This window comes from Mycteria americana, chromosome 5 (assembly GCF_035582795.1).
Source record: "Mycteria americana isolate JAX WOST 10 ecotype Jacksonville Zoo and Gardens chromosome 5, USCA_MyAme_1.0, whole genome shotgun sequence".
Taxonomy (NCBI): Eukaryota; Metazoa; Chordata; class Aves; order Ciconiiformes; family Ciconiidae; genus Mycteria; species Mycteria americana.
The window spans coordinates 69,914,686-69,927,017 of NC_134369.1; the positions used below are offsets into that span (position 1 = coordinate 69,914,686).

Consider the following 12,332-nt stretch of genomic DNA (forward strand, 5'->3'; position numbering starts at 1 on the left):
GACCGCAGTCCCAACGCCACAGTGGAGGGATTCCTTCATGATGGAAGGGATTTTTACGCTTTGCAATAAAGACTTAGGCGAGGCAAAGTTCAAAACAAAGACCTCAATGAAGAGCTTTATAAATCAAAAGGGAACGGGGTTGCCTCTGGAAGCACGTGAGCCAGTGAACACAAACCTCAATTCAACACTAGCTACTATCACTCGATACACAGCAAGTCCTGTTTGAACCAAGCGTCCAAACTCTTTTTTAAAATATAGCCTCCGGTATGACACGTTGCAGAAAGCCAAAGCACAGGCGCAAGCCATGAGTTCATCTTTGAAGTTTAGATGCAATAGAAAATTATTTCACCTCGCTAGATGCAGAAGGATAGCTGCTGCCTTTGATGCTACAAGAAATTTTGGTCTTAAAACTGCCCAAGGACTTCAAATTGCTTGCTGGGCTGCAGCGTGGCAACACCCAAGCCTACACACACACAAACATAATTATGCCTGGTCTAGACTTGGGGTGAAAAAGAAAAAAAAAAATCTTTTCAGTGATGTTAGCATGCAAAGAAAATAATAGCATGTACAAAGAAATCTCTAGAGTGACTTATGAGCAAGATTTTATGCTTGGCTTTCTGCCAATTAGAGAGGAATTAAAGAGCCTAGCAATATAACCCCGTTCATCCCAAGGAAAAAACTGCATTCTTAAGTGATCAACGGAATAAGAGGGAGGAAGAAAGAGGGACAAAGACACGGGACTGCAACTGCACATAGCAAAATAGGAAGTTTCTGATGATCCTGAGACAGAAAGCGGGCTAAGACCGTAACACAGAAAGAACAGTTCAAATTTAAAAATTAATCCAGTGTATTGCATCCAAAAGAAAATTAGACAGTAAATAACAGCATTCCAATAAAGCGGAGAGTTGGGGTTTTTTTTACTATAAAATTCCAACCATTTTAATATTTTACAGATTATGCGCCTCCCCCGACTGCCAACCAGCAAAACCAATAAAAGGAGGAGGTCACACGAACAAAAGCAAACCAAGTGGAAAAGGCATTGCTAGACACCTTGAGAGGCTGAAAATGTGTCAAAATCCAGCCTTTTAGTAAGAGAGAATGTTTAATAGCGATCTGCAATGATGATTTTAAGCTCCAAAGAGTCTTGATATAAGAATTCACATCATGAGACCAGTTTTTAGCAGAATTAGGACCAGACTTGACATGCCCCAGTTTCCCCAAGGTTACTTTTTGAAAACCGTCTACACCTGAAATATTTCAAGTGCTCTTCTCACACTGCAGAAGAGCAACCAAAACCTAGCTTCTAATTTTACTGTTTTAGCATTCGTTTTATGAGAATTTAATTTCAACACTTTTTTTTTATTTGAATGACAGAAGGAATGTTGCATTAGATTGCAGGTTGAAAGTTACTGGAAATGGCAGCAAGCTGCTGTTATATATATGTATAAAGTCATCTCAAGGAGCAAAAAAACCCCACACTACTGAAGCTTACTAAATCAAAGCTTTTGAAACACCAGAAATACAAAATGACCTAGAAGTAGCTTAGGAGTTGCTAGGGACATTTAAAGTTAATAAAATTCTAACTTAAATGGCTGCCGCTTAGGTTTGCCAAAAAATCATGCAAATTTCCAAAGTTCATCCATAGTAATTAGCACAGCAAAAAGCGGGGCCCAAATAAGTGAGGAAGTTAGCCTCGCTCTTATTTTTCCAGCAGATGGAATTAGCTGCGTGTGAAGTTATTTTTTGCAATCAGAGGTTAAACATATTATCCTGCATATTAATGCTGCAAGTACAGCATATTGGACACATGCATACATGGCATCAGGAATATGCCCAAACCAACCTCAATCCTCCTTTTCCATCATTCTAAACAGGACACTGAAGAGGCTGGTGGAGGGTTTACATATTTAATACTTCATTTTTCAAACGGATTAACTATCTGCCTACAATTTAGCTGAAACCAGTTCTCTCAAAGTACATTAGCGTTAACAGCCCAAACAGGTTTTTCCAAAGAAAAATGTCTGCCTTGACTAAAAAGACATCCTCTTGATGTGTTAATTGACAGATCACAAAAAGTCATCCAAACTGCAAGTTCAAACAACGTGCATAAACTGAAAGTCTCCCGTTTGTGCCCATTACTTCTCCAAAACTTGGTTTACAGGCGTCTCCATCCTATATTGTATATCACATACCGTAACGCACAAATCCACCTTTTCCATTCCTGTTACTGATGTGTCACTTCATGCTGCGAATGATCCAGCCTTCTCCTAAGCCCTGTTATTCTCAGGCTACCTGCAGCAACGCACTGAGCGATGGCTGAACCGCACGTGTGCCCTTGACCAACATACTCCACCTGCGTTCCATATTCTGAATTTAGTTTCTCTTAAGCACTCGAGCCAAGAGCTGCCCCAGTATAACAAGTTACTCTCAAAGACGTTGAAAGACCCAGCAACTTTCCTCAGTTGCTTGCCTGCGTTAACCTTGGTATTTATATCGTGCTTATAGCAGCATGATCCATGAAGATGTATGCCAATGCAGGCACCCAGTTTAGGGGGCACCCACCTAGCAGCATCCAACCTCCTACTGCGAGCATCAGCAGATAAGTCTTGAGAAAGCTCAGGGAGGTCAACTAAAATCAGAGCTACTGCACCCAACGTGAAGAGAGAGGATAGGCTTCTTCTTGTGCCGGACAGACATCAGCTTCCGAACAGAAAGGCAGCGAAGGAAGTGAAAACAAGGCGCAAGTCTTGCTATACGAACATTGCTTTGTAGCTCCAAGTAGCCCAGAAAAGGTTTCCAGAACCTGTGTGTGCTACAAAAAGAAACCAAAAGCTACGTAATTAAAAGAACATAGGGAGGGGAAAGTAAAGTTTAACTCAAATTTAAGTCGTGACACACTGGATTGAATACTACTAATCAAAATTGTGCAAATTAAAAGTAGACACACTAAAAGCAGTAGAAAGCCTGCCTAGAACAAAATGAGAATTCTCATACAAAAATATTTCTGTGGCCAAATGAAATACTGAGTTTCAGTAAGAAAGCAAGTACTTGTACCTATCATGCTCTTCCCCCCCCCTTCTCAACTAGGGAGTCTCATGTATCTCAAAGCAACCAAAAGAAAACATTTCCATTTTTGAAGTGAGAAAAGCTGCAAAAAGTGAAAGCCCTGTCTGGCATGAACAAATAATATTTGAGAAATCAAAAGGAGATTCTCCAAATTAGGGGAAGGATGAAAACAGTTCTGACTAAGTTACTTTGCATAGCCCAGTTCATGCCAAGACAGTTCCGTAAATCCCATGGTAGTTCAGATGATTTCCATTCTTAGAACAAAAAAAGCTAGATCGAACATTAGCAACATTAATTGTGTGATATGACCTGAATGATGCAAGAACAAGTAGTTAAGTGAACCACAACATCTGCTGAATTTTTAATCACTAGCTGTTTTGCTGCAAGGCAGAAGATCATCGTATATTAGCTCCCAAGCACTGCACAGAATGGCACATTAGGACAGCAAGATTTTAACTGGCAGAAATCCAGCCTCCATGCTACCTAAATGCCATTACTTCGCCATGAACTGCAGACATAGCAGCTTCTAAAGCGGGAATACTTTTTTTTTTTAATCATATGGAAAAGAACACTATTTTCTGCATCCCAAGATATCAGGCAGCCATTTCTGAATAATTTTGTTTTTCAAAAAAGCTGACATTTTCTTAACAGCCATTTACGCATCCCTCTGTAGTGTATTTTTACTCTCAAAACAGCATTAAGTAGTCATGTGGCTGCCCAGCAGCAACTCACTACAAAAGAGGTAGTTGAACCTCCGACGTGTAGGAAGGTGATCTATGTAAACATTCTTATTACCTCTGTACTACAACCGGAGGTGCAACCACAACATGTTTAGGCACACCTGAGCTATATTTAATCCATCTGCCTCTGATACCCATTGCAGTGACACTGCAGACACCGAGGTTTTATCACGAAGCAGCTGTCCAAGCGAGTACCGTTGATGGGAGTCAAGCCCACCCTATACCAAAGCCAGCCCTGCTGTGATTTCTCTGCTTTTGATACCCAAAATAGCTAGATTAAAACCAACCACCATGCCTAGAGTGGTAAATACATCTCCAGTTACACTCTAGGCATAAGACTGCAACAACAGGATTAGCAAGCGATACAGCAGATATTCCCTTTCCACAACAGGGCAAAAAAAGAACAGTTATTTGGGGAATAAACACAAATTCCACAACTACAAATGCAAATTCCAAATACAAATCCTACAACTACAGCCAGAATCTGCACTACGGGCAATTATCCCGATTCATATTTTAGGGGTGGAAAAAAAAAAAGGGACAACATCCATACACTAAAAAAAAGTCTGTCACAGTGACTTTAATAGAGTCTAAGTTTAATAAGTTAATGGAAGCAAAATAGCTTAGAAAACAAAACCAGTAAAATATGGTACAAATAAAAACTGATCAGCCACACATACCAAAGCAGCATTCCTATACCCTCCGTACTGCAGAGCCTACAAAGCTGGGAAGTTGATCTCTAACCAGCAACTTCCACTAAACCAAGATCTCCTTCAAAAGCTTAAATGTATGGATAGGAACATCTAGTAATCCATCCCACGACCAAATAACCCACAAAAGCCAAAAAAAGCAGCCGATTGGGGACAAGAGAGAGATGCATGCTTCCAAAGCTGCATTATCTTTAATCATAGGCTTAGGACCAGTCCTATGTTTTCCTTACAGACTCAACCACCAGGTACAAGAAAAGTTGCTGTCTTCTCTGAAACCAGGTATCAAACCTGCAACGAGAATACCAAAATATGCCGTATCTGCTAGTAATAAAGCAACCGGTGTTGGAGGATTATACTGGATTGCTTGTTTTGTTATGCTACAGGGCAGCGAGAAGTGAAAATAACACGTTATGATGAACGTGTTGACACCTGGAACCTCAAGGACAGTTAGTACCTAGGTAGTATCGTGTGTCTACTACAGAGTATTCAACTTCACAGCATCAGAAATCAACCTTGGCTCCTCTGTACCCTAAAACCGCAGCCCTTCCTGGCACGGGAACTACAGGCCAGTCTCTACGAACACACGTTCTCACTGGTAGCTGCTCTTCAAGCGGTGGAGAGCTCACCAATGCCGTGGTACACATCCGCAGCGTGCTACGAGCCGAGCTTCCGATATTAAGGGACATATAAAGATGTTTTATATGCCTATAAGAAAATCAGTTGCAGCTTAGCGCTTGACAAGTCACTCACACTTCTTCACGATCCTTATCTACACGGAGAAAAGATTTTAAAGAGCATTTAGTGCAAGTGAAATGTACACAGCTTCCTCCTCAACCTCTGCTCGTTCTCCAATTAAATATGAAAGAGACAACTTAGTCATACAGAGCGTGCAAGATGATTTTAAGACAGTGGTATTAAATCAAATCCCACAACTTTTCACACCTATTAAAATGGAACTTTGTCATTAGAAGGGGGGATCTTGATAAGCGCGATGCAATTAACAGACACCGCCTTTGTTACCAGGCTGCTCGTGATGAAGCCCAGAACTCCCTGACATTCCGTTTCTTTCCCTCAAAGGCTCTGCGCTACAGCAAATTTACGGTTTTAGCATGTAAGAGGAGAATTGGGAACGTTACCTTCAAAACCAGTCAATAAGGCTCTTTCACTCAGGCCTGGGGAAGGTGGGTGGCTGCTGGAAAGCAATACAAGGCGCTCCCTTCCCCCTCCCCTCAGGACCCAAAACCGCTGCATTCAAAACACTCCCATCCCCTGCAGCAAGGGATTAGCCATTTATTAAAAAGGAATCAAAACACTGTAAAAGGCTTCCAGTTAAGATTTCAAGGGCAAAAAAAAAAAAAAACCAACAAACCAAACCCCAAACCATGCAACGCTGGTGCAACTGGAGCCACATTAGGAATTCTTCTGGGCACCGGAGAAGAAGTAGCTCAAACATAAGCAGGATGTCACTTCTCCGGATGATGCTGTTCAAACGGCTCAAAAGGAGAACTAGATTTATTTTTTTTTAGTCAGTCATTTTGCTGCCTCCACGTTAAGCAGTAACAACATTAACAACCTACAGGCATTTACGGGTTTAGACTTTGGACTTGCAAAACAACTGCCTACCTCCACGCTTTTTTTTTTTTTTTGGCTCTTCTCTAGGGGTGACAGACAATTATAATGGCCAATTATGTAAAACCTTTCATCCGAGAAAACACGAAGCGCTACGCAAACACTCATTAAGACTCGCGACTCGAGTCTGTGCTGCACGTTAGCCGGTTCAAAGCTAGCCTGGATATCTCGAGCTACCAAAACTGGATACTGAGGGCCACGGCATAGCCAAGATAGCATGCAGCACAGCAGGGTTAACCACTTGAGTATTTACACAGCTTCGCAGGCGGGTTTTACAGCCCGCAACGAAGCCCAAGCTGCTGTGGCAGTGCTTTACAGCCCCATCCAACCCGGTGATTTAAAAGCAGAGCGGAGAGACCTACGCTGCTGTTGGGCGTTGTACAAAGCACCTCGCAGGACAAGCGTCAGATCCACTTCTTGGGCTGATACAAGGAGATTTTTTCCAACTGGAAGCCGCACGGCACAAGTCAGTAACCTCGGTTTACTGAAGAAATTAAAAGCTACGCTTACTGTTTCGAGTAAGGCCTTGGAGGAAGTAATTTTGAGAAGAAATCACTTCCACCGTAATTGTACGTTTAACCTTTCCCAAGGTTCTTACACCATCCCCGCGTGAACACATTATTAGAAGCATTATCTACAATATCTAATAATGATTACAGCTTTATTTTTGGACCATTGTTCATGTTTAGCAAGCTTCACAATCCTTCCTCTGCAAGGCTGATAGATGTATGAAGCACGGGGTTAGCCGTGCAGCCAAACCCGTCAGGAAGTGACAGCACTCAGAAAAATCAAAATTTGGGGAAAAATACACGGGGTTTTTGTTTGGTTGGGTTTTTTTAAAGAAAAACCCTGCGTGCTTGCCCACAGGCCCACGAAGAGACCGTCACCCATAAAAAGCTGGGGGGGCCAGGACGACCCCCGCACCCCCCAGACCCCCGCCCCAGCCACGCGTGGGTCGGCCGCGTTATGCAACCGCCGGGGCGGAGAGCCGCTCCGCGACCCGCACGCCCGGCCTGGGCCGTGCGGAGGGGCCGGCACCCCCGGAGCGGTCCTTCCCCCACCGCCACCACCGCAGCGGGCTCACGCTGTCAGACCCGCCGGGCCGGGCCCGCCGGGAGGCGGGAAGGCCACGGGAGCGCTGCCAGCGGAGCCGGGAAGGGGGCACAACGGGGGAAGCGCGGTAAACCCCCCCCCCCAGGGAGGCGGCCCTCTCCGACACCGCGGTGCCCCGGCACGGGAGAAGGGTGCCGGCGCGGAGGGGAGCACCGGGAATAAAACAGAATAAAATAAAATGAAATAAAATAAACCCGAGAGGGGGCGGCCGGCGGCGGGGAGGCGCCGCGCCGGGGGAGCGAGGAGGCCCGGTGCCCTCCGCGGGGCCCGGCGCCGCGCAGCCCCGTCCGGCGGGCGGCCAGCGGCCCCTCGGCGGCCCCCGGAGCCGCCATGACCGGCCGGGAGAGCGGGCGGTGCGTGCGGGGCCTGCTGGCCGCCCACCTGCCCGCCCCGGCCCGCGGCGCCGAGCCGAGCAGAGCCGCCTCCCCCCCGCCCGTCCCGGCCCCGCCGCGCCGCGAGAAGCCTACCCGGAGCGGGGCCGGCCGCGCTCCCGCGGGGAGGAGGGGGCGTCCCGGCGGCGGGCTGCGCGGAGCCGCCAGGCTGGGCTCCGCTCGGCGCGGCGCGGCCGGATCCCCCTGCGCCCAGCCGCGGCGGCGGGAGGGGCCGCGGCGGCCGCGCCAATCCGCGCCCGGGGCGGGGCGGGGCGGGACGGGCCCGGGCCCGCCGGGGAGGGCCGCGGCACCGCCGGCCGCCCCCGCGCCGTGCCAGGCACCGCCGGGCGGGCAGCGCAGAGGCGGGGGGCCCGACTCGGGGCCTCGCGGGTCTCCTCAGGGCTCGGAGCGCTCCTCGGGGCCGCGGGGGCTCCTGGCCGCGGCCCTTCCCGGGCCCGGAGCTCTCCTCAGGGCCTCAGCGGTCTCCCCAGAGGCGGGGCCGGGCCCGTGGGGTCCCGGTCAGCAGGTTCGAGGCCAGGGACGTTTCAAGGCAGACCCCGGTGCAGGGGACCGGCAGGGTCGAGGCCTCCCCGTAGTCCCCAGCGCTGGCAGGCGTCCGGCCCCCGCAGCCTTGCTCGCCCCGCTGTCTCCAGGCTCGGACCTTAATGCCGGGGTGCCGGCTGCTGTGAGGTTTAGCGACCAACGTGGCACTGAAAGCAACGCGGGTGCCAGCTCCCACCCAGCTGCCTGGCACCGGCAGCTTACGAGTGGATTGAATATGGTGATAACAGGCTAAAAATCTACACAGACCTCTGCAGGAGGCCAAAGAAACTCATTTGATAGACCTTCTGGCTTTAAAAGCTACTTAACTCCCGACTGCAGGGCCAAAAGAGCTGCTGGGAGGTTACTGGGAGTGTGAAGGGGTAGTCCTTCAGGGTACTGGAACCCCACCAGCACGGTGCCAGCCTTGCCAGCTAGCTTGTTTTGCCAACGTTGCCTCCCCGGCACAATCACTAAATACCCTTTGCCATCCTCTGCGCAGATGCTGCCCTCGATAGAGGAAAACATGAGCTGCTGTTCCTGGTGTAGATGTATCCTAGGAGGCACGGCTGCGCAGCCCCTGGGCAGTGGTTTGTCACGCAAGCATCGCCCCAGCCATCTTCTCTGTGCTGTCCCCGCGAAGCCGTCAGCCTGCAGGGAGAAAGAGATGGGCACTAGAGAAGTCCTCCAAAACCCAAGGTATTGAGAACAAGAGTGAAATGCAAAGGGAAGGCATTGGGAACAGGGGAATTGAGTGGTGGCACCAGATGGTAGCTTGAGCCTAAGGGGTTCCTGCAAGAAGGAGCTTCCTGCTCCTCAAAAGATTTCAGCAGTTCGTTTCTGCTTAGAGGGGAGCGGGGAGGGATGCAGGTCCCCGCAGGGGACCACAGATGATCCAGGCTGAGAGCAGGGCTGGCAAACCCAAAAGGCCTGGTTTCTCTGAGCTGCAGGAGGGCAGCAGTGGAGACACTACTCATTCTGCATAACGCAATATTGTGAGAAGATCCTCGAGACCGTTCTCAAGCTAAAAAGCAGTATAAGTGTGTCAGCACAGCACTGTGCCACAGTAGTCCTGACGAGGGGCAGAGCTAATTAGCCAAGATGCAGGATCACATTAACATGGCATCTCAGATGGCTGCGATGAATCTCCCAGAGTCTCTGGAGTCCCTGTTGGCTACGGCCGCTATATACAAAGACAAAGCGAGGACAAGAGGGAAGATAGAGGTAAAATGGGTTGCTGAAGGTCAAATATCAGATCAGTGACAGGACGGAAAACAGAACCTACAGTTCCTCATGCCTCCAGTACTTTCTCCTCTGGACCGTAACAAAACCCCAGAACAACAACGGATTTAGCTGCTGCTGACACAGTAGCCTCATGCGTTCCAGAGGAAAATTCTGTATTTTGGTATAGGACCATGGTGATTTGTTTGTGCACGTGGAAAAAAAACCTTTTTACTAGCGTGGTACCACAGACTGACACACAAGATATCGCCAGATGACTTGAAGGGGAATGAAATATGTGCCCTGTCATATTACAAGAAGGCCCCACAACGGTACAGACCCAATCTTTTGTTGTAAGTTGATAAAGACAGCTAAATGCCATTTGCTGCTAAGTGACTTCTAATGATTAAATAACCTTTCTCCCCCTGCCCCCCCAGGGCAATTAGTGATAATATAAGAAAGATTTTGTACATTGTTTAGCTTACATGGCCATCTGGCACTTTTGCATTTCTGTAGCCTTGAACATTAAAAAAACAATAGATAAAGAAAACCAGTCCTATCTTATCGGAGACTTGGAGAAGTTTAACTCTGTCAGAGTACATAGGATTAACCAAGTCATTATAGCTCTTTTATTGTTTCCATCTTAATTCAACTGTCATATTCCTCAAAGCTTTGCGTTGTTGTACTCTCTAAACCAGGCTGTTCCGTATCGCCTTTGTATTTGTTTTAGCCATGAAACACTTAACTCCAGCAGTCGCATCCAGCTTCCATACAAGATGTGCTGCTTCTGGGCAATGGAGACACAAAGGAGATGCATGCTGAGAGAAAATACATACAGGTTTTAAGCCAAAATAAAAAAACAAAATACTAGAAGTCTTGTCTAAGCTAGGGAAAAGGATGCTCATTTCAAGTGAAAACGCAATGGTCCTAGCCTAACTCAATTAGAAACCTACTTAACACTGCTGAAACATCATCCAATACCACCGCACTAAGCGGTTTCTTCATCTGCTTTTGCTAAAGGAGATAAAAGTACAATTCACCCAAAGTAACCCTCTCCAAACAGTCCCTGGAAACAACAAAAAGTTCGGTCTCGGCAGGGGTTTATGGTTGAATCCAGCATTTGTTCTTGGGTTAATTCCCACTCCCCTCTTCCCCATGGAAGAAAATCAACAGGGTTTGAGTCTGTTTGGAAACAAATGTGATTTCCTTCAGAATGTGGCTTTGGGCCTTGGAGGATGAATCCAGCTGCAGGATCCTTTCACTTGTAGTGCTAGCGCAGGTTTTTGACTGAAATCTGTAACAGCAGGGAACATTCAGTGTAAACACACCGTAAATAACAGAGGATGTAAAGATATGCTGAGATAAAAACTACTCAGGCTTTGTTTCCAACTGTACTTTGCATTATAACATTGCTAGTTTGCATTTCAGACTAGCTCTAGTGAAAGCTGGGAGCTTACAAATGTGCTACAACATCTAGCTATTAGGTATCAGGCTGCCAGAGTGCAATATAATACCCAGAGTCGGGTACCTCGTCTTTCTATTTATAGCCCGGAGAGTGTTAGACACCTCCCAAGGGCGAGTGGAACCTCCCACCTGCGGAGCAGAGACCTGGTTGCAGGAAACATCAAACAAGGGGTATATTAGACTTGCTTTGCATAGCCAGCGTGTAGGTGTTTCCATCAGCTCAGGATCCCGGGCCCACACATCTCACGTGTACGAGTCTGTAAGTGCTCTTGAAGGAACAGAACGAGGTTACCGATTTCTTTTTAACACCGTGGGCTGCATTTGATGTCATTTGTTGTATGGGCTGATCTAGGTGGTAGAGCAAATACCCAGGAAAGGGAAGACGCTCTCCAAGCTCATCCTGGTAGAAGAGTCCAAATGTGTCTCTCTCCTACCTGCTTGGACCATAGCCTCCTCCCCGGTTACAGGCTGAGGCATTACAGTTTGGTGGGTGGCTATCTAACACTCCTGTTAAAAACGTGCTACTGTGCAAAATGAAACCCAAAGAACAGAGCAAGAAAATGCAGCAGAAGGCTTCCCTGTGTTTCCTAGTTATTGTAAGAGAGAATTTAGCTTCTGTTTTCTGCTCCCAGAATTTGTTCTGGTTTTTAAACTAGTGACCACTTCAGATGAAAAGCATACGCAGAAGTGGGAACAACAGCCAATGCGCCGTAATGGTTTTGCTGCACAACACTTGATCAAGAGGCTACCAATGAAATTTGGTAGGAGGACAACTCCGTGCCCTCTGCAGCATTGTGCTGGGTGCCACATACAGCGGTTTGCCCACTGAGGCTTTTCTCTGACTCTGTGCAGTGGCAGGTATGTGGGCTACAACTTTATAACTCCATTTGCCTGAACTTTCACCAAAACTATATTCAGAAATTGTAATTATTTCAGGGCTAAATTTGGAGATAGGTTTCCCTACATGCTCCATATTGCACTTCAGTAAGGTGTATTTATGCAAGAGTAGGAAGAATTACCCTCATGAAGAATAATATCCCATGTGAACGAATGAAGAGTAGAAAGAGCAAGTTAGCAGATTTCCACATAATGATCTCCTTGGTACAAAATATATCCGGTAATGAGAGTTGTATCATCAAGAAATAGATAAATTCAAATTGGTTCGCAAAGCTTCAGTGGCTAAAATGTAGGCATATTATCATAAAATCATCAGGAGTGCATAAGAATGACATGGTTAATCTTTCAGGCGTGTAGAATATCTGTACAGTATAATGAGTTTATATATTCATATTGCTTGTTTATTAAATGGTATTATGTTTATTCCTCTTAAAAAAATCAGCAGCAATCAGGAATTTGTCTAAAAAAAAAATATTACTGTGTTTTATATTAAAGTGACATCGCAATACTTTAAAATCCTGGCATTATTCAAATACATCAAGACCCTTGCGGTGACCTAGATACTGTTAGTGGAAGATGTC

General features: G+C 46.8%; 2 protein-coding genes across 6 annotated transcripts in view; one reads left to right on the forward strand and one right to left on the reverse strand.

The window, feature by feature from the left end:
- FBXO34 (F-box protein 34) overlaps window positions 1-7,866 on the reverse strand; it is a 40,646-nt gene extending 32,780 nt beyond the window's left edge. For 3 of the 5 annotated variants that reach the window (XM_075503882.1, XM_075503887.1, XM_075503883.1), the window contains exon 1: window positions 7,726-7,859. The gene's annotated coding sequence lies outside the window, so the exon portion shown is untranslated. Of the gene's footprint in view, window positions 1-7,725 lie in introns of all 5 variants that reach the window. The other 2 variants (XM_075503888.1, XM_075503884.1) reach the window with 2 other exon arrangements.
- Window positions 7,589-10,273, forward strand: LOC142409915 (uncharacterized). Its single transcript, XM_075501672.1, has 3 exons — window positions 7,589-8,155; window positions 8,672-8,868; window positions 10,121-10,273. Exons 1-3 carry the CDS (start codon window positions 7,589-7,591, stop codon window positions 10,233-10,235), a joined length of 879 nt encoding a protein of 292 aa, XP_075357787.1. The 3' UTR covers window positions 10,236-10,273.
- Window positions 10,274-12,332: the final 2,059 nt, after the last annotated feature.

Bases quoted from the DNA above. Each gene is read 5' to 3' on its own strand.
- LOC142409915 (XM_075501672.1), top strand. From the start codon at position 7,589: ATGACCGGCCGGGAGAGCGGGCGGTGCGTGCGGGGCCTGCTGGCCGCC. The intron at 8,156-8,671 runs GTTCGAGGCCAG...TCCTCTGCGCAG, and splicing joins CGTGGGGTCCCGGTCAGCAG to ATGCTGCCCTCGATAGAGGA. The intron at 8,869-10,120 runs GTATTGAGAACA...TATTTGTTTTAG, and splicing joins GAAGTCCTCCAAAACCCAAG to CCATGAAACACTTAACTCCA.